General features: G+C 25.3%; 1 protein-coding gene across 2 annotated transcripts in view; it reads right to left on the minus strand.

Annotated features, from left to right (window-relative positions):
* Positions 1 to 23586, minus strand: part of LOC100203179 (rho GTPase-activating protein 26) — a 60356-nt gene that overhangs the window by 24161 nt on the left and 12609 nt on the right. For both annotated transcript variants that reach the window (XM_065812917.1, XM_065812918.1), the window contains exons 2-18: positions 23436 to 23531; positions 23241 to 23302; positions 12531 to 12602; positions 12121 to 12222; positions 11927 to 12037; positions 11756 to 11798; positions 11592 to 11653; positions 5061 to 5123; positions 4909 to 4984; positions 4694 to 4791; positions 4577 to 4617; positions 1136 to 1192; positions 985 to 1063; positions 821 to 857; positions 585 to 653; positions 282 to 356; positions 117 to 207 (exon numbers count right to left, since the gene is read on the minus strand). In XM_065812917.1, coding sequence (XP_065668989.1) covers positions 117 to 207; positions 282 to 356; positions 585 to 653; positions 821 to 857; positions 985 to 1063; positions 1136 to 1192; positions 4577 to 4617; positions 4694 to 4791; positions 4909 to 4984; positions 5061 to 5123; positions 11592 to 11653; positions 11756 to 11798; positions 11927 to 12037; positions 12121 to 12222; positions 12531 to 12602; positions 23241 to 23302; positions 23436 to 23531 — 1234 coding nt within the window. The remainder of the gene's footprint in view (positions 1 to 116; positions 208 to 281; positions 357 to 584; positions 654 to 820; positions 858 to 984; positions 1064 to 1135; positions 1193 to 4576; positions 4618 to 4693; positions 4792 to 4908; positions 4985 to 5060; positions 5124 to 11591; positions 11654 to 11755; positions 11799 to 11926; positions 12038 to 12120; positions 12223 to 12530; positions 12603 to 23240; positions 23303 to 23435; positions 23532 to 23586) is intronic.

Raw genomic sequence — 23586 nt, forward strand, 5'->3', positions numbered from 1 at the left:
TACACATATATATATATACACACATATATATATATATATATATATATATATATATATATATATATATATATATATATATATATATATATATATATATGTATATATGTAATGCAAACCTAAAGTATTGCTTCATAGCACTTGTAATAGTTTTAATTTCCCAAGGAGAGTTTTCTGAAAGCAAGTCAAGCTTTTCTAACTGCTTTTGATCTAAAAAATGATTATTAATGGAAATAATTTTAAATGTCAAGTGTTTGGAATGTTTAATAAATACTTTCACATACCTAACCCAATTTGCAACAGTTTAGTAAATTTAGAGGAGACACCAGCTATCCTATATATTCCTTGATCATCAAGACCTAAAGAGTAATTTTATAAAAAACTATAAATACTTTATATAAATAGTGGAATAGTCAGGAGCATACTCATTTAACTGACAATTAAAACAACAAGATATTAATACATACATACACAATTCAATGTACATAATTAATATTTCTATTTAAATCTTGGTTATAAGTAATGATAATGAAGCTAAATTTTTAATAGAATTGGAATTATAACAGTTAAGTTAAATAAAAAACAACCTCTGGCCTCAATTGCTTCAACACATTTCAAAAAAAATTGAACTCCAGTTTCATTAATACTTGTTACTCCTAAAAAGGCAAATTCTATAAAAAAAACACACGCAATATAAATAAATTTATAAAACAAATAAAAAATTAAATACATTTACTTTCAAAATAAAAACCATTTCAAAAAAAAAAAAAATCAAAAAATGTTTATGTTGATCACAGTAAACATGATTACATAATTTATGTACCTTCATTTTGTACAAATTCGAAAGAATCTTGATAAAGCTGTATAAAATAAAAAATGAATAAAATTAAAAATATACTTACAAAAATATACAATACAAAAAATATTTTACATTCTAGAATAAATAAAAGCGAAAAAAAAAAAAAAAATTATACAAAAAAAACTTACTGGTTCTTTACCCTCCATGACCTCTAGCCATTGTTTTCTATCTTCATCAGAGGTGCATTGAAGTACAATTGGCTGAGGTCTATGTAATACAAAAAAATTTTTTAGAATACTTCATATGCTAAAAACTAATTCAATGTAAATTTATTTTTACCTTTCGAAGCCAGTTATTTCAAACAAAAATCTTCGTTCAGATAACTCTGTTGCTTTCCTAATAAGTAATTAAAAAACAAAAAACATAAGTAACATAATGGACAAATTTTATATAATCATTAACTATATTTATAATTATATGATGTAATTGTTTTTTTAACAAATCTACAAGCAACTGAAAGCACCCACTAATTAATATGAAAGTTACTAGAAAGAAGAAAAAGTTATTTATTACTATAATGTTTAAATCCATTAATATAATTAGAATTATTAGTGTTATTATTTAGTCAAAGTATAAAAATAATTTATTTTTTGGAAATAAATTGTAATAAAAAGTAATTTATATTTGCTTTCATTTTTTTAATATCATATCATTTAAATAATAATGAAGGAGAAAAAGGCCGCTCCAACAACGGGAAAATCAATTACCAGAATGATTTAGAGATCGCCTTATATCACCGCTTATATGAGCGCTAATAACAAAAAAGTCACTACAACCATATTTACAATGTGATTGTATAGATCAATGACATTTAGATTTTGGAGCTTCACAAATCTGTTTTGGCCCAGGGTCATAAGCCAGCTTGGAGCAGCCCTGTATGAAAGTATTTATAAAAATCACAAGCTTCGAGTAAACAAAAGAAAAAGAAAAAAAAAGAAATACAGTTTAATTAGTTACAAATAATGCTAACATGCTATGAATTAAAACTTTAAGAGAATAAACAAAAAACTAGGTTATAATTATTATAGTAAATATTATTGTTATTAAATGAAGAAACAAAAATAAAAGATTAAAAAGTTAAATTGAATGAAAAGGTATAAGAACTTTTAGCTCGCCTAAATCAACTGTTAGTTGATTAGTAGAAAGCCCATAGTTGATTAAATCGACTATTTGATTTTTCAAAGTTAACTAATTTCGACTAGTCGACTTTTAGTCAATTTAGTCAAAGTCGATAACAACACTAAGAAATATAACCATAATATAGAAGTATAGCTATGATTAAATACAATAATACAGTATTACAATTGTATCACCAATAAATTTACTTAATATTTATAAGCTACTAAATAAATTAATACTTTAAAAACATAAAAAAGAACTTTAAATAAAAAGCAAAACACCGAAAAATAAAGTTAAGAAATGCAAAGCTTGGATTGACATAGGCTAGATTAACAGTTTGAATGCCTGGATTGACAGTAGCCTAGATTGAGAGTTTGATAGCCTGGATCAGGGTTGGAGTTAAATACACTTGATAAATTAAAATTTTCTAGATTTCCATATACAAATTCAAATATATGAAAACTGTCCAAATAAAAGAAACATATGTATTTTATATTGAGAAAAATAAAAATATTTTAAACTTTTTTTATTTTTATGATCAACTTTAATTAACTTCATTCATTACTTTTTCTTTACTAAGTATTTAATTGGCTAATTTTCTTACTAAGCCTTTAATTAGTTAATTTTCTTATTATGTTTTTAATTAGCTTATTCTCATTTATTCTATTGAGCAATACAAATGTTTTTAATCTTAGGAAAAAATTTGAGGAAAAGTTCTTATCTCAAAAACATTTTTAAATTTAAAAAAAAAAAAATTGTTATTATATTGTTACTGTATTTTACAAAAAAAAAAGTTTTTAAAATAATTTTTTCTTCTTTTTCTCTTTTTAACTTAATATTAAGTAATTGAAAAACAATTACTGGAGCAATTTGATGAAAAATTAAAGATCTTGTAAGATATAGACAGGAATTATTGATAAAAAGGTATGCTAAATTGAAGAATTAAAACAAATCTTTTGAATAATATCATCTAAAAAAAGAAATTATATCAGGTTTAAAAATGATAATTTGTCCTCCCCCCCTTCAAAAAAAAAAAAAAAAAATCTAAAAATTCTCAGTCATTCCAGTTTATGGACTGGGAATTCATTTTAATCAATTACGAATTCAAAAACAAACATTTTTTTAAGTTAAATACAATATCAAATAAAAATACAATATACTCTTTTGTCACCATATACAAATGCAAATTTGACCCCTTACCATGGACTGAATTGATTTCTTAATAGCCTAGATGCAGGCCTTGTTTTAAATAAAAAATGCTCAACCCATTAGTCTAACGTAATGTAATTTTTTTTATTATTACTATTAGGAAATGTTTATTTTCTTTGATTTTTTTTTATATTATATAATTCAATTTAATATTACATTTTTGATATAAAAAAAATTGTTTTTCTCAACATTTGTATAAATGAATTAAAATATGTTAAATTTTTTTTAATGATTCTTTCTTAAATAATCATTAAAAAAAATTTATCTACTTTATTTATTAAAAGTTTATTAATTTATTAGGGATTTTCTTGCGAAAGCAAAGATTATTTTTCCAAACACCATTTGTTAAAACTATATTGTTGTACAAATCATTTATTAATAAATAATGGCTGTGCTCTACTTGTGTTATAAAAAAAGGTTTAACTTAAGCTTTGTGCAAATTTTTGATACAGCCTCGGAACACGTTTATTTAAAATTTAATTTTGAGTAAAAAAAAAAAATGTTCAGAAAAAAACCCTGAGAAAACAAGTATGATAAAAATGAGCTAATTTTTTAAAAGAATAATTAAAATTTAAATATTGAACAATATTTAGCAATATTTTAAATAAATTTGACAGTTAAGTTAAACCCAAGCCTTACTTTAATTTTGATAAACTTAAATATATATTTTTTTAATCAGAATTAATATATATATATTTTTTTATCAGAATAAAATTATATATTTTTATTAAATATGTTTTAAATTAAATCATACTTTTTATATGAATTAAATTATATTATAATGATCTTTGCTTCAAGCTTAAAGTATTAGCGTTTTTCAAGCAAAAAAAATTGATCATTACAATAAAAAAATATTACTTTTATGGTTTTCTTTTTAACGTTCCATTTTATAAAAAATAAAAATGTTGTTAACTATAAACAATTTTGTTTTCTGTTACTAAATATTTTGATAAAATAATTATATTATAGAGATTAAGTTTTTGTATTTTTTAATTTTATTAAAGTTTTTTTTCATTAGTAAATAGCACTTGTCATTCAAACTTTTGTAACAAACTTTTTTACATAATCGTTATTCAAAAGTTAATGTGGTTTTTTATTAAGTTAATTACTTCTTTTATCTTACTGCTTATAGAATAATTTAAAAGTTAAAAATGATAAAAAGTTGCTTTATGGAAATCGCTCTAGGCGTACATAAATTTGCGTACAAATGCGTACAAAATTGCAACGTAATTGCAACAAAATTGCAACTTAAATTGCAACAAAATGCGTACGTAAATTGCCGCCAGCTTAACACTCCAAAACAAGCCCTGCTAGATGAATATTAGATTTTATACTAGTATTATCAAAGTATGAACTACATAAAAAACCTGGTAGATTGAACTACATACATACCTGGTACACGATGTGACAACGAATGTATCTGTATTACTGTTCTAAATACAAATTTTATTTTAAAACTTTATATTTTTTTAACTTAAAAAATTAAAATTTTAAATAGATTTTTCATACCAACTTTCCTGAGGTTTGAGTATATGGTATCATTGACATTATTTTGTTTTCTTTTGAATATCTACAGTAATGCTTTATCCACTGGCCACCTAGCCCACCTTATTTTTAATAAAAATAAAAATAAACTCCAAGAATTTAAAAAACAAATTTAACTATTCCACAATTAATAGTGTAATACAAAATTTTTATAATAAATATTTGTACAGATTACATACCCCAGTTTTTGACTTGAACAAATAGATATCCCTGTCTAGAGTAGGAACCTTTATTAAGTTCTCCCATATTGAATTTCTAAAAATAAAAACAATATTTTGTTGGTAGTTCTCATAAATTTTTCATTTTCATAACAAATAAATAACAAAAAAACCTTAGTTGTTTTGTTTTTTAGTTCTTCTGCTTCTTGCCTTGTAACATCAAACCTATATCTAGTCTAAATAAAAATAATTTTGATGTTTAATAAAATCAAATTAAAGTAAACTGTTATAGAATTCTTAAGTATTTGGTATTTAGTCATTATCTATTAGAAAATAAAAAAAAGATTGAAGGCAAATTCTACCTTCTAAACCTGTAATTTTAACTTTCACAAAAAAACAGCTACTATTTTGTTATACAATAAAACGAATATTTATATATATAATAACATATATTAACATATTATTTACCAAAATAATATTAGACCATTTTAGAGAACTATACTTACAAAACTGTAATAGCATCCTTTATACAACAAAACAATAAGTATGCTTTTTTAATGTCTGAGCCTTGCATAAAAAAAAGGTCAAGCTATTGAGATTAATTTAAATTATTAGTGCATTCAAAAATCCAAGTCAAACAAACTATCATTACTTTTATTTATAATCCTTGGGAAAAGAAACTTTTTGGAGAACTTTTAGGAACAGTAGCACACAAGCAGTGAATGCACATAGGAAAAATGAGGCATGCAAGGATGAAGGAGAATAAATCTTTAAACAAAAAAAAACTATACTAACAAACTGAAAAAACTTAACAGACAACTGTTACTGTTGATTTTCCAAAATTTTCAAACAGAATTTGTCTATAAAAAAAGTTCTATTATTAGCAGACATTGTTTCATTGGTAAAATCTGGAATCAAGAAAGCAGTAAACAGAAATAAATAAATATAAAAAAACATGCATGAATGCAAACACGTTGTAGTATAAATTAAGAAAATGAGTCAAGACAACACTATCAGATATAAAATTAATGTAAAACTTTTACTAATGTTAAAAGTATATACAGTACTATAAAACAAACTTTATCAAAAAAGCAACAAAAGATATGAAGTAGAATAAAAAAGAGACTGGGGAGAAGGAGAAGGCTGTTTTGATAGTAAAGTATTTGCACAATTGATTATATTATTAATTTGCAGAGGTTAAAAAGTTGGTAATTCAAGGATAACTGATAAAGGATGCATCAAGTAATAAGAATAACCTGCCCATTTAACTGTGGAGAAGCTTAAAAAGGAAAAGAAAAAAAATTTAAGCCTGCACTGACCTGCACTATTTAAAAATTTAAAAAATGAAAACTAAACCATTTGTGAAAACTTAAACCTGTAATGCCAAGGTATTAATGGTTTTTCTAACCATTCAGCACATAAAACTTAAAATTTGAACTTAATTAAACTTACTTAATTCATTTTTCTTTATATCTTTCTTGATATATATTGCTGATATATTTTGTTTGTACTACAACTATTTAGTTTGAACCTTTTTGGTCACTTTTCAATATACCTTTATATGTTACTTATCAAACCAATCATACTATTTTTCATCATTCAATTATTTTTTTAATCTTGGTGATAATGTTATGTTTTTTTTAATAGTTAAATAGAAAGTGAATAAGAATAACACGTGGAAGTAAGATTTTTTTTTATTTTTATACATTTTTTTTAAGAAACTTTTTTAAATTTTTTATTATTTTTACTATTTATTTATAACTATTTATTGATTACTCGAAGATGGAAAGAGGTTGTCAGAAAAGTTAGATTTGAAAGCATTTTTTTTAACTCCAATAGTGACACCAAGTACATCAATAGTTTTTTAAAATAAGCGTTTATTATTAATCGTATGACTTTCCTATAAATTTTATAGGAAGCTAAACATAAGAATGTTTTTTTATAGAGCGTGAGAACCAAATCAAATTAAGATTTTTATGATAGACTCTTAAATAGAATAAATATATAAAAACAGCCGTTGATCACCTTATTATATATTCTGATTTTTTTTCTTTTTATGTAAACAATGTGAACTATTTTTCTAATTTATCTGAACCGTTTATCGTTATGATTTTTTGTTCTCCTATTGAAATGATATTTTATAATTTCTTAAATTTTTAATTAAAATTTTTTTGGTAAATGACATCATTTATTAAAGATATTTGCTGAATTTTCCAATTTTTAGTTAAAAAATATTTATAGAATTTACACTTAACAAATTTACAGACAGCTTTTTATCAATTAAAGCAATAGTTAATGTTTTATGGCAATAATTTATAAGATGGCGATTAAAATTGTCAATGTGTTGCAGCGCGCGTTAAAAAACATACTATATTTAATATTTCCCAATTTTTATTGTATTTGGCATCTTTTAAAATTAAAAATCAAAAAACTACCAAAATTGACAATAAAAAGTTTTTCATTAAACGATTTCAATTATAAATTTACTCAAAATGTTACACTTTTTTGCAATCTTGACCAATAACTGTTCAATTTTAAAAATAAAATAAAATAAGCAATACATGTTTTACAGAATAAATTTCATTAAATGTATTTTCGCATGATTAAATAAAAATTTCAAGAATACTTGTATCTGATAAAGAGTTAAGCAAATAAATGCACATTTTTGTGAATAAAATTTGGATGGTATAACTTTGTTAACTAATTAAAATCCAAATAGTAAATCTTTTTAAAAGCATAACAAACTTACAATAGTGATCAAAAATTTAGACTCAGAATAAAACTTAGTTTCTTAGTGATTTGTGATTTAAGAATGCCTTTATTTATATTATTTTTATTTAATTTTTAATACGATATAATATTTATAAAATTCTCTTTCATATATATAAAAGACAAGAAAAAAAACAAACAAGTTTAAAGTATTTTATTTTGAAAATAAAAAAATATGTAAAAAGATATCTACGAAAATCTTGTCAAGTCAAGTTAATATGGTATGTGACCACCTTTTATATCTATTCAAAGTCTAAATCTTCTTTTAATAGATTCAAAAAGATTTCGACAATACTCAAAGGATAAACCATTGTATAACTCTTTTAAACTTTTTCTTAGTTCTTCAGCTGAAGTTACAGGAGCTTTGGTCAGTTTTCGGTCTAGCACAGTAAATACATTATTGATTGGGTTTAAATCTGGCAATTTAGCTGGCCAATGGAGTACATTGATTTTGTTTATTTTAAACCGAGCTGTTACTGTTTTTGCTTTGTGACAAGGGGCATTATCTTGCTGAAACTTCCATTCCGGCTTATCTCCAAAAAATAGATCTCTTGTTGGAATCAAATGATTTTCAAGCGCCTCAATGTATCATGCTTCATTCTACCAATGTACAAGTAGCGCAGTCCGGGTCCCTCATATGTGATACAACCCCAGAATCCAAATGAACCTCTTCCACCCTGTAACCAAGGTACAATGAAACAATTAAATGACACATGACTGCAATAAGTTCTTGAGAATCAACTGAGCTTTTCTTGTAGAATTACCAGCAAGGTGCAAGATAATAATTCTTTCTTTGATTTCATTTAAAACTGATGTTTTATCCATTTTCTAAATATTTTAAATGCAAATAATAAGTAAAAATGGTATATTTGTGCGCACTAAGTAGATAATTTAATTTTTAAATGGATTTAAATGTAGTATTTTAGAGAATATACTTTATTCCACGTTAGAATCACAATCTTTAAAAAAATAAGTTAGACACTTATATGAAATAAAGATAGGAAAAAGTGAGTCTAAATTTATAAGACATATTTTAATGTGATTTTAAATGGCGCTATTATGAAAAAGTAAAAAAAAGAAAGATCTAATGTATGAGATAAAAGGTATGTGTTTTTTGTAATTATTCAACAACAAACTACGCTAAATTAAAAAAAATTGTTTTCAAACATTATATAAAGAAATTTTTGGGCGGAATTTTAAGAGCTAAGCTAAAGAAAATTTTTTTGCTGAGTCTAAATTTTTGATCACAATTGTATATATCAATAGAAAGCTGAACAAATAAACTTTTTAACACGCATCATTGAATAATAAGAAACGCAAAGTGCTTAAAACCATTGTTTTATAAATAGTAATTAAAACATTAATTCCCAAACCAAACTCATTTAATTTATAAAAAGAATGTTTTTCTTCAAAAGAAAATTTTTTAATTACTTAGCTAAATACTTATACATATCTATGAGTTAAATTTTACAGTGTTAACGCTACTTTATTTTAGAACTAAATTTAAGTTTTTGTTAATCAAGATTACTCAAGATTTTTTAACTTTGTCAAATGATAACTTTTTATTATAACACAATATGGCTCTTATTTGTTCTTGATTATGGAGAGAATTAATTAAACTTTAAGAACAAACAAATTATACCTGTCTAGAGAGAAAATTAATGTACAAAACAAGATAAATTTTGCAGTAGTGTTAAATAATACAAAATAATTTTTTTACAGAATCTTAAAAAGGATAATAATCATTTAATAACAATAAATATAATACAAAAGTAATTTATAGCAGCAGATGACCTTAAAATATCTGAAATTTTTTATTTATATATTATATATTTGTAATGAGAATATATTTATAATGCTAATTTGCGAAATTTAAAAAATGAAATAACTAAAGAAATTCTACAGTAATTTATGATAAAAAAAAAACTTTTATATAATAATAAGTAACTAAACAAACTCTTTAGTAATGTATAATAATAATAATAAAAAAAATCTACAATTTGATAAAAAAAGAAAAGAAAAATTTTCAGATTTCTTATCCATAAATTCTGCGCAAACATTTTTTTTTTATCATTCTCTTTAATATAAACATAACTTGTCTCGGCACTTTGGGATCCCTTTAAGCAAGCTATTATATCTACTTCCATCATCCAAAACTCATTCTCACTTGATTCATCTTTTTAGCAAAGTTGCATTCTTTTACTTTATCTGTCTTTTTAAACTATCTGTCTACTTAAAACTTAAAAACTTTTATTCATCTAGTTCCTTTACTCACACATCACACATGACAACTCTCTTCTATCATTTTTTTTTCCATACAATTTACAGTATTTTAGGCACCCCACCAATATTTGCCCAACCAAAATTTGAAAAACTTTTGCAATCAAAATAAGAATTTCACTTTAGGGTCTTGCCCCCCCCCCCACACTTTTTTGCATGCCGTGGCCCATGTTTTTCAGCATTCATTTTCAGCAGTATTTATATCTGGCCAGATATAAATAAACATATCATGTATATATGGTATCTGGCCGGATAGATATAATTTATATACAGTAAACCTATACTTAAAATGCTCAACTATGAAGAAAATTTGCCTCAAAATAAGGAACACAACTAACTTATATAACTAAACTCTGGGTTCCAATATCTCAAAACATCCATATTTAAATATTTTTTCTTTTTCTTTTAATATTTTTAGTTACTCATAATCTTATTTGTTGTAAAGATTTTAACTAACAAAAAACAATTTAAACATACAGTACTATAATTTAAATATAAAATAATGTAAAGATACTTTCTCCATTAAATACTAAAAAATTAAATTCTGATTAAGCATTAAATTTGGTTTATAAACTTTTTAGAAGAAAAAAACAAAACAATTATGTTATATTTAAGAAAGTCTTACATAACTAGTCAATTAACATAACAACTGAAAATCACATCCTGCTTTTTTTTTTTTAAATATAAAAACTCATTAAGTGTGATATTGATGTGTATTTGTTTTTTAAATTTTAGCAATTATACAAAGTTAATACAAAGTTTAATTAAAGAACATTACTACTTGTAAAACCTTGTTTAAATAAAACTAAAAATATCTTTAAGTATAAAACATACTAAAAAAGAAATCTAAAAAGATCTAAAAAATTTTTTTTTTCTGCTGAAAATTAAGTAACAAAGATAAATTCTTATTCATTTGGAAGAAGAAATGCTTTATTCTTACTGTTTTTACCAAATAGTGAAAAATTATAACTACAGTCAAAAAAACGTGGATCTTCAAGATCTTGAAAAAATACGGATCTTCTGTATCTTGAAAAAAACATGGATCTTGAATATCTTGAAAATTATGGTATATTTTAAAGTAACATGTTATTTTATTTTTTTGTAATTACTTGAAAAATGATATATCTAATTGTTTTTCCAATTTTTTGTGTCCAGAAAAAAAAATCTACACAAGAGTGTCTTAAAGATTAGACTTCAGAGTTTAGTCAAATAAGTTTGTCGCTTTTGTAATTTTTAATCATTTTTTCATATTTATGGTCAAAAAAGCACTATTAATATTTATTTTCATATTTTTCTCATTGTTGTTTCTTTTTTTATTAAGGGAAACATTTATTTCAAAGTTTCATTAAAACTGGGTCATTCTAGAAAACCAGTTCAATGTTAAATTTGTTTTGTTAATGTCAATGTCAAATATGTTAAACTTTTGGTTTCTTGTCAACTACTCATCATTATTAGTTAAATTTTTTTTTTTTATAAATAGGAATCACATCTCAAAACATAAAATAAAGATAAAAACACATGGTTCAATAGGCGGGGTGATTTGATGTGGAATTTGATTGGCTGATTTGATGTGGAACTACCCAGTAGTGATAATATAATATTTACAAAATGTTCAATGGATAAAACCGAATTTAAAAAAAAAAAAAAACACTCACAGTTTGCAGTTTGTATTGTAAATCTGTTAAATAGGCTTTGTTGTCATTGAAAACATCATGTCCTACACAATATAAAAACTTTATCAAGTTACTGCTATATAACCTGCAATCCAAGTTTTTAATTAAAAGTAAACACAATATTATAATGATAATAAAAAAACTACCTGTATGAAAAAAAGTTGACTGACCATACATAAATGCAAGCATCTAAAACAAGTTAAATATTAAGAGTACTAGAAAAAAAGTTGTTTTTATCAAGTTAAGCATTGAATGTCAAGTTAAGCATTGAATAGCATTAATTCATTCATCATTGAATATCATTACTTAGTACGTACAATCTCAACAAACTCAAATTTCTTTTTTTCATTCACTTCATGCAACTTTGAAACATAACCCAAAGACATCTGTCGAAAATTTGCAAGTTCATGTTCTAGTTGAGCATCAGCCTTAAATTTGATGAAAATAAAAAAAATTAAAAGAACTGAATTAGTTTGTGGCAATATATATCTTTAAACAAACTTTTTCCAACCTCAGTTAAAACAATATCTTTTTTCTTTGGAGATATCTTTAAATGATTATCAAGCAAACTACACACTCTTTCTGATTCTCTATCAAATTTCTTTTTCTCTTCCTGTCAAATAATTGAAAAAGATAATTTTAAAAATAAATATAACTAAAAATTAGTGCTGTGTCAAAAAGTGATTGACCAATTGCATTACCATGGCAAATACTGATGCAATGCCGGACATAAATGACAATGATAATAATTTATTCCTCTAACTACAATAATTGCCACAACAATTAATAGAAAGCAAATTTTATCAACAAAATATTAAATAAAGGTAACTTTCCCACCTAAAATTACAACGGAAATGTTTACGGGAGGAGGACTATCTAAAAGTTATAAAATTTTCCTCATAAAAAAACATAAATGCTTACTTTTGCACTTCCGATTTGCTCCTTGCGAAATTTATCAAGCTGATCAATCAACTGAGAATTGGCATGGTCTAACTAAAAATATATCAAACATAAATTCAATTAAGTAATGAAATTTCTGAGCTTAAACTTTTTCTTGTGAGGAGATGATGGTGATGATTGATATCAAAATGTATTGAAATTATGGTGATGTTTGGTATAAAAATGTTTTTGCTATATTTGACGTTTTTTCTCAATACTTTTACAATAGGAAAATAAGAAAATAAATTGCTATTTATTTATAAAATATATTATTTGATTAATAAACTTTGTAATGACGGAATAAGTTAAATAAATGTATATTTTGATGCATATCTGAAATTGTTTTTGGAAAAGTAATAAATTGTCTCACAAACTGCTCTTAATAAGAGGTTATAAATTTTTGACAACTTTTTTCATTAATTAATATTTAAACTGTATTTAATACATAACAAATTTAAATAAATTTTAATAACATTTAAACTTACTTAAATTTATAAACCTTCCCTTTACTGTTAAGTAACCTCCTTGACTGTAGAGGCCCTATTAATCTTGGGGAGCTTAACTCAGTAAAAAGAAATAAAAAGAATAAAATCCTTCTCAATGCATGTATCTGTTTCTGTGTAAAACTTCTGATCAGTTTTAACGCTAGAAACATTAGAGAAGACTAATGAAAGTGAAATATCAAAAATGGCTTTTCCTGAAAATCTGAACATTTTATATTCGTTTAGCACTGCTTATGTGGGCGTTCTTTTAATTTTAAAGTTTATAATAGTTTTGGGATTTAAAAAATTTCATGCAACCAAAAATTTGTTTTAAAAAATTAGGTATTTAATAACAAAACTATGTTATTTTCTTCTTTATTTATATTTAATATCATTGACAAAACAATTATAATTTTATATATTTTCGGCCTTAATACTTATTATGGTGTCTTAACTATATTATTTTAATGAAATTATAAAGTTTTAAAGATAAATTTTGATTGATCAGCATAATTCAAATCAGGGATGCAGAGTCCCAAAAAGGATTTGAAAGTCATTAAAAAATAGTTTCTTCCTGGTTTTTGGTATCTAGGAGCTTTAAATATGTAAAAAAGCCTGTGGACTATTTTACAAAAAAAACTATCACTTTTAGGTTGGAGGAACAATCAATTTTTTACTCGGAGTCCTTTGGTATAATGGCAGCAAGGACTCCAGGACTCAGGGGTTAAAAACAATAAGTTCCAAGTCATTAAATCTCATGGACTCTTTTCTTATTAAAGATCATGAATCAACCAACATGTTTGAAGCTCCTGGACATCAGAGACCAAGAAAAAATAGAGATATTAGGCCAGAGTCCTTTTGAGACTCTGCATCCCTGATTCAAATTAGGTATAACAAACCAGATTAAATCAAAAACTTTGTATTGCTGAGACATCCTGATCAGACATATTTTTTCTATAGTTTTGTTATTAATCCTATTCTAAAAAAAAAAAACTAAACTACTTTCAAGCCTTTCCGGGAAGCATGTGCGGTTGCACGCCTTGTTCGTTCATGCTTAAAGCAATTTTTTTTAGCTTGACCACATTTTTATAAAGTAAGTGTTTTAGGAATTTGAGGCAAAATAAAGCTATAAGAAACTAGAGAGAATAAAACAGCAATACTCAAAGTAAAGAAATGAAGCCTATACAAAATAGAAAATCTAAATATAATAAGTTTAAAAAAAGTTTATTAAAAAAAGAAAAATGTTGTCTAAAAATAATATACCTAAATGCTCTACTGTTTTATTATTTTTAGGGCATTTGTTATTGTTTTGTTGTTCCACTACCAAAATTGATACAAGTCGAGGAAAAAAGCAAATAAGAATATAACGAAAATAAAAGCATTTTTGATATACAATTTTTTCAGGACTTTTTTCAGTCAGTATATTAAGAAAATACTTTATAATTTGCGCGAGAAACATGGACAATTTTTCAAATTGTTTTTCAAATATTTTTGCTAAACTTTACTGTTTTTATCAATGCACAGGAAAGTGAGAAAATTAATTGCTATTTATTTGTAAGAAAAATATTTTTTTAAACAAGTTTTTCATGTAAAAAAATAAAAAGTCATTAATACTAATATTTAAATATAAAATATTTGGTTATTTTCAATACTCCCAATGAAATTGTCTGCACTTTTGTTGAATTATCCAAATTGTGCATTTAAACCCGATAGTTTATTTCCTGATGAACTATTGTTATTGACGATGCTCCATAAGCTTGCAGGCTAGTGCATTCTTAATTTACTAAACTTTTGAGATTTTTAGGAGCCTATTTAAAACTTTTTTTAAGTTTTTAAATTCATTTTTTCAAGCAGAGCAATCATTATGCTCATTATCTATAGTAACTCATACTAACGTAGCAATTGGGCAATATAAAACAAACAATTTCATTTTTTGTTTAACTTATTCCATCATTACAAAATTAATTATTCAAATAATATATTTTATAAATATACAGCAATTTATTTTCTTATTTTCCTATTGTATGAGTATTGAGAAAACACATCAAATATAGCAAAAATATTTTTAAAAGCAAAAAGACAACAAAACGAATAAACGTAAGAAAAATAATAAAACGTTACAATTTTGTTACCCTTTTTTAGGATTTATTTTTCTTTCTTAGTTAAGTTTAGCTTTTTGTCGCGAATTATTGAAATGCTTTATAAGTTAAAAGATACAAACTGTCGTGTTCAGTTTGTCTAAAAAAATTACTTTAATTGTGGACATTACTTTTAACTTTAAACAAGGCGTGCATCCGCGCTTCCCGGAAAGATTAACTTTAGTAGTTTAGTTTTGTCTAGTTACCTTAGTGGTTTAGTTTTTGTATGTTTTAATTGCATTTATTGCTGTTTAACTAGTTGCTTTGTTCAAAAACTAGTTCTTTTTAATACTAGTGTATGTCATTCTTCCTTTTGACATTTGCTGCTCAGCTATTTTACAAATATATATATATATATATATATATATATATATATATATATATATATATATATATATATATATATATATATATATATATATATATACACACACACACACACACACACAAACCTTGGTGTGAAAGAATAAAAACACTAAAAACCCGCCAAATCTACAAACAAACTAATTCTATTGGTATGCTGACTAAGTGATATAAAGTTCTAGAGTATTCTGTTGAAATGTTGTAAAAATTGTATTATTAGAAATTTGTTAAGTTTTGAGATTTCTAGCATAAATTGTTTTAAAAATATATTATCAAACAAACTATTATTTTAATACTATGGCTCATTCTTGGAGCCACATCTGCAAAGCCGGGTAGATCAAATGTTTAACATTAAGTTTTTTTTTAATTCTGCCTTTACAAGCTTCAACAAAGTCTGATATGTTTGGTGATGTTCTACTTATACCATAGCTTAGACTTTGCACTAATTTTATATTAGATCCTTGTAATAAAAGTCAAAATGTATTTATATATATGGGCAATATTGGTGTATATATAAAATTTACAGACTATTTGTAAATCTTTTAAACTATTATTATTTGTTTACAAAAATAAATGTTTTAAATATGGTGTATTCCATAGAAACTTTGAGAAAATTGTGATTTAAAAAATCTTTCTTTGACTGTTTATACCTTTGGATTATTATAATATATAATTTATATGTTCTAAATTGATATTAATATAAATTCAAAATTTACCAAAAGAAAAGTCTGCAAAATGGAGGAAACAGAATCCAGAAAAAAACAAAACTCTTAAAGCAGGTTATTCAAAAACTTATAGACAAAGAATAAAAATTTCACTCAATGATGAGCAAAGGAAAATAAGAAATACAAAAAATAGCGAATGGTAAAAGAAGTATAGAGGAAGAAGAGAACTGCTGCGCGATCAAAAAATAAGACAAGTCCTTTTTCTTGTTTTCAAGTCAAAGGTAAGTTAATGAAAAAAGTAAAAAATGTCTTAGTTGGATCTCCAGAACAAAACACTTCCATTTTGAAAACATTATTAGCTGAAAATCAACTGTTTAAGTTAAATCGCAGCAACTGTAAAAGTGTATAAGATGATACTATAAAATTAGTGCAATGTCTAAGCTATGGTATAAGTAGAACATCACCAAACATATCAGACTTTGTTGAAGCTTGTAAAGGCAGAATAAAAAAAAACTTAATGTTAAACATTTGATCTACCCTATAAAGGAAGTTTATGGAATGTTTAAAAATCCAAGTATTATTATTGGATTAACAAACTTTTTTTACTTAAGACCATGTAATGTTTTGTCAATCACCAAAGTACCACATAAGGTTTGTGTTTGTGCTATTCATGAAAGTATGCATTTTAAATTAGTAACTTTAAAAAAGTCACATCCCATATTTGATTATTTATTGACAGACAATGATATGCACTTAAACTTCACATGTGAGAATCCGCTTATTAAGTGTTTCATGAACCATTGCGAATATTGTATGGATGCACTTAACATTCAAATATTGGAGTATAAAATTGGGAGTTTAAATAATCAAGTAACTTTGTAGCAAAATTGGGTTAAAACTGAATTAAAAAAGAATCATCCAAACATTTATTGCAAAGGGAACTAATACATCTATATAGCTTATATGTACAACAAATCATCTAAATAAAAAAGTCTTTAATTCAAAGTAATTTTTCAGTTTTTTTCTTTTTTTAACTTTCAGAGAAACTTGAAGTCAAATGTTAATATTAGAAAAATAGCAGATCACAGGGTTATGTCAGTAACGAACATATATTTTTCTACTTGAAGATAAATACAAATAGTCTGTAAATTTTATATATACACCAATATTGCCCATATATATAAATACATTTTGACTTTTATTACAAGGATCTAATATAAATGGAAAGTATTTAAATTAGGTATGAAACTTGCAAATGTTACATTAGTAACTATGAAATACACCATATATATTTTTTAAATTGTCAAAATTTTGAAAGTTTATTGTGCATTATAGATTTTATTAGTATTCTTTTTTTTTACTTAAAAAGTATTTTTATATAAATATATTTTTTATATAAATGTAATTTTTTATATAAATGTAAATCTGCTTTTTATTCTAATGTAATCTTTTAAAGCAATTTTTATGATTTATTTTGTAAACAAAGACTTTCAACAATAATTGCATTTTAAATTAAATTATTAATAACCATCAAAGTTAATAAAACTAATTATGAAATAAACATATAAGAAGTTTCTGGTTACTAAACACAAACATGCATACAAAGTAACTCGCAGGCGAAAAAGCAACGTGCCTGAGGTCATGACAGAACACAAATATATATATATATATATATATACAATGGGCAAAATAATTGTCTGTACATTAATGAAAAGTATCTATATTTGATCAAAACAACATTTAAAAGTATTTAGATAGTTGTAATTAAGAGTTTTTAAAGAAATTTTATAATATTAAAGTAATTTTAAGTGTATTAGTTAAAAATATATTAATATATGAAAAGTTATACAAGTTTATTTGAAAAGAGTTAAAAGTTTAAACAAAAAAATTGTCCGTACACTATGTTAATTTTTAAATTTAAATTAGTTAAAATAAAATTAATATCTTGTTGGACCACCATCAGCTTCAATAACTGCTCTACAACGATTTTTCATTGACGAAACATGTTTAGACGTAATTTCTTGATTAATTGATGACCAAACATCTAAAACCAATTCTTTAAGCTCGTTTTTATTCTTTGGAGCTCGATCTTTCATTCTTTTTTCCACCACCGACCATAAATGTTCTATAGGGTTCAAATCGGGCGATTGTGCAACCCAATCCAACACGTTAATGCCATTTGCAGCAAGATATCTGGTTACAGATCCAGCTTTGTGCTTTGGATCGTTGTCATGTTGGAATATAAATTCTGTTCCAAGTCCTAATTTTCCTGCCGAAGCCACCAAATTCCGTTCTAATATGGATCTATATAAGTGTTGATCCATTTTCTCATCAATAAATTCAATTTTGCCAACACCGGACGCACTCATGCAGCCCCAAACCATAACATTTCCTCCACAAAATTTAAATGTTGCCTTCAAACACTTCACATTATATTCTTTTCCGACTCTTCTATAAACTTTTGCACCACCATCAGCTCCATATAAATTAAATTTACTCTCGTCTGACCAAATAATCATATTCCAGAATGTATCAGAACATGTTCCTTTGCCCACTGCAACCGTTTTCTCTTGTTCACTATGCTGATGAATGATTTTCTCAGAGGCGTCCGTGCAAAAATATTGGCTTCATGCAGTCTGTTTCTAATTGTTTGTGGCGATAATTTAATATTTAATTCATTTTCCAGCTCTTTTGATATTTCTACGACATTTTTTCTTCTATTCTGCTCGATTTTCCCAACTATGCACCTTTCAACTCTTTCAACTCTTATTTGCCACTGATTTTGTTTTTAAATACTTTTCCCATATATATTGAACAGAGCTTGGTGGTATTTTCAACATTTTTGCAACTTTTCTAATTGATAATCCATTTTCACTATTAAAAATTACTTGTTTACGTAAGTCAATACTATATTCTTTTCTTTTTCCTTCCATCATAGCCACGTAGTTAAGAAAAGGTTTATTTTTATTTATTATAGTATTATTTAACCTAAAAGTACAAGATATTAATATAAAAATCATTTATAAACAAAGTTTTACCTTTTAAATCAAATGTACAGACAATTTTTTGGTTTTAAAATTTTTTAAACTTTTAAATAAGTTAATTATAATTCAAATTGTCGGGAGAAAATTAAAGATGGTGTATCGTTTTTATTTGTTTTCTTGTGTGCTATCTATTGGTTTAATTTATTTTTTTCTATCATTTAAAGTTTTATAGCTTTTTTCAAAAAACCTTATTTTTCATTAATGTACGGACAATTATTTTGCCCACTGTATATACATATACATATATATATATATATATATATATATATATATATATATATATATATATATATATATATATATATATATAGCTTGCTTTTTTTTTTTTTTTTAAGCAATTAAAAAAATATAAAATTAAAATCAACTTTAGTTTATCTTAATAGGAGAAATGGAATAAGTAACCAAAATAATCAGTAATGTTATATTAACGGCTATTTTCCTTAATACCTTTTAATCGCTAACTAATATAAAGTATGAGATCAAATTTATTTCCTTACTCCTTCTCCCGCGAGAGAAGCTTTATAACTACAACATTTAATAAATAATAAATTTATATATAAATATTTTTCTTTTAAATAAACTAACAAGATTTATTTAAGGCATATTGGAAAGGGTAGACATTTTATAAATCAACGCATCTCTCGCCCGAGTCTCGATAAATGTCAGTTAGCTCTTCATTAGTTTGGTTTGTTAAATTTCCTGGGCTAACCAAAGAAATTCGCATAAGGCAATCAAGTGCTATTATACTAAGCTGATTTCTTTGTTTAAAATGTGTTAAATTTAAATAACTTCATTATATCATAGTACTGCTCACATGCATACTCGGTACAGAAAACAATATAAATAGCATCATTATCTTGAATAGGATTAAACAATGGTGGTGTAATAATTTTTTACCTGTTAATAACAGCAGGTTTTGCATGGCCATAAAATTGTGAAAGTTTACTAATGTTAGCTAAATTTGTTGGGATCTTGATTTTCACCAGTTGCATTAAATGCATCAAACGCTAAAACTACATTGTCATTAATTCGTATTGCTGCATCAGTTTCCTCTTTTAATCTCCTCATAAATGGCACTTTTATTTTCTTTAAAAACTCATCAATTGTTTCTGGTGTTGACATCATGTTAAACAAATTATTTTTTCTTAATCAACATGCTAGTCCTTCGCGATTCTTTAGATATATTGAGAAATTAATTTGAATGTTAAATAATAGACTTTTACCATTGGCTATATCGTTAAGCTCATTTTTTAAAAGGTCTAATTTTAAGTTTATTTGAGTAGACTATGTTTCTTGTTTGTAAAAACTTTGCTAATTTATTTATTGGTACTAAAACATCAGCCAGTAAAAGCAAAAAAAGTATATTATCAGGAACAAGTAATTGATACTGTTAGAACAAGTAATTGATATGTTAGCTCTGCATCGTACTTCTCATTAACAATTGCATCAAGGCTGTTTATAACTTGTTATAACCTTGAAACGAGTCGTACTGAAGAAGCGCCATGAGATAACCAACGGGTTGTAGCAGCCATAAGTAACTTTGCTGGTTTTAAACCATCAGCATTTTGTGCTGCACCGAATATTGAGGCCTTTACGCTAGAATATTTCATGGCTTTCCAAACTCCCAAAATATTAGCATCAATGCTAATTAGGACATCAAATTCTTTCATTAAGTGTACGCAAACAAGAGCTAAACAATGACAACAACAGTTAATGTACATTGAGTGGGAAGAAGTATTTTTTAGCTTAGCTTATAAACCATTACGCACCCCACTCATTGTGTTAGTTCCATCAAAGCCATGGAAGCATAGTTGCTGGATATCTATCGATTTAGATTTTAAAACTAGCTGTACTTGTTCATATAAGGTTTGCGCATCCTTTCTTCCAATAACTTGAACTAAACCAAGAAATATTTCTTCAATAGTATGAGAATCAGAATCGACATATCTAATGAAAACAGAAAAGACATTCCTATCCGCAACATCGTTCATCTCATCAGCAAGAACACTAAAGTCATGGACTTTAGTGTTCTTGCTGATGAGATGAAAAATAATTTTTGTGCAAACCTCATTGTCTAATTTATCAATTATTATTTTGATGAACTGATCAACACTAGTTGATAATGTGTATGTCACTCGTTTGCTAGCAATTTTAAAGTGTGAATATACCTCCTTATCGCCAAGATCTTGAATAAATTCAACAATATCACTAAAGTTTTGCCGGACTGCCCAGTTCTTTTTAATTACAAAGTAAACAGTTTTAAAAAACTTTTTTATGACGTTATGGTTCCGCTGTTAACCTGCAATTCTGTATAGCGAGCTGCCATCAACCATCTGATTATATACAATTCCTTTGAAAAAATACTTTCAACTTTAGTTAAAAGTATTTTTTTGACATTTTTTGGCAGCATCCTGGTGTCTCTTTGAATTTTGATGTGCAGTAATGTCCTTTAGGGTTGTTCAAAAAGCTTCGCGCATTTAGTTCTCCACACTTTTCCAATATCTCCATATTCTTCACATATACTACATAACCAACCTTGATCTTTTGCAGAATAAATAGCAAATGGAAATATTGTTTCCCATTTTTGCTGAGATTAGTGACACATCATGTACATACATCCATCTAGTAAATGTTCGTTGATATTAAGGATAACGCTTTCGTTTGATTCACGCCCGATAACAATTTCCCTTTTGTTTGTTCTTATTTCAGGAATCAACTGCTGATCTACTTCTTCTTGAACTTGTTCTGTGTCTTTTTTTGTAGTTTGGTTAACAGCAAATGCTTCAAAAATTGGCTTTTGTTCAGAATTTGCATTGTTATTTTACTGTGTAAAGATTTGTATGTGGACGAATTTTGTTGTGGTCTTTGGTCGGCCCATATTACGTAAGTTAAACGTACTATGAAAACTTTGGTGAACAAATTTTAGTAATTAAAGTTTATAAAAACATAAAACGCAAAGTTAAAGCATAGCAAGGTCATTAATTCATTCATAACACAAGCATAGCAAAGGTCATTAATTCATTCACAAGTTATTAACTTTTTTTTTTCTTCTTCTCTTACTTATTAAATCAAGTCTTTTATCATGATTATGTTATTACATTTAAAAGAAGTTTGATTTATTTATTTTATAATTTAAAACCATTAGTTTACAATTTTACTGAAATTCTACTATTATTTAAAATGAGAAAGGTCAAAGCTTATAGAGTTTAATCGAAGTGTAAATTATAGTTATGAAAATGTAAGCGGAGGAGAAACTCATTTTAAGTATGTTTTAAAACAAGTTAATGTTTCTATGAAAGGAATTATAACAATATAAAATGCTAAGCGTTTCTTATTTTAACCTAATCAAAACGCGCATTTTACATTTTAATCCAATAGTAACATATTCCATATCTCATCCGCATGAATTCGAATTAAGCATTCTGATTGACTTAAAATACATTTGTATTCTGTTGTAAAAGTTGTTGGCAAAAGTTGCTTTTTCTAAACAACATTAAAAACAATTTTGTAATTATGACAACAAATTTTTTTGTTTTTTGAAATTTTCTCAAAACGACTAAAAAATCTGGTTAGTTTTTCGCGAGAGTGATTGATCCCGCTTCCCGACCAAGCTTGTGTGTGTGTATATATATATATATATATATATATATATATATATATATATATATATATATATATATATATATATATATATATATATATATATATATATATTTATAACAATAAAAGCACATTTAGATCAGCTATTGATATGTTACTGATTTAGGGATGCACACATTGACTGATATAAAAAGAACATGCAAGGTAGTTGCTTTTTTTATATTTTGTGATTAGCAAAAAAAGTTGGCAAATGTAACCCTGACATGTAACTTGACCCAAAAAAGAGTTTTTTACTTCTGTTTTAAACTTTAACAGAAAAAAGTTGCTAAAAAATATTTTGAAAAAATATTTTGCTAAAAAATAATTATAGAAATTTTTTTAGAAAAAGAATTAATCTTACCATTCTTCTCCTTTCTTCTTCTACCCTTTCAATAATTTCAGCAAATACTCGAAATGTTTCTTCTAAATTACAAGATAGTATCACAACATAAACCAATGATACATTTTATACCTTTAACTAAGCTGAACTGAAACTAAACTGTATAACTAAAAACAACAATTTTGCATAAAGAAAATAAAAATCAAAATTAACTACCATATTCTAAATCATCATCTGAGTCAACTTCACCAATATAGCGAAGTTTAAAGTTCCTCAGCATAGTGCAGAAGCTCAGTTGCGCAACATAAACATCTAAGCTCAAAAAAAAATTAAAAAATTTTAGTCTCAACTTAAATTGCAACTATAT

The sequence above is a fragment of the Hydra vulgaris genome, chromosome 12, assembly GCF_038396675.1.
Source record: "Hydra vulgaris chromosome 12, alternate assembly HydraT2T_AEP".
NCBI lineage: Eukaryota > Metazoa > Cnidaria > Hydrozoa > Anthoathecata > Hydridae > Hydra > Hydra vulgaris.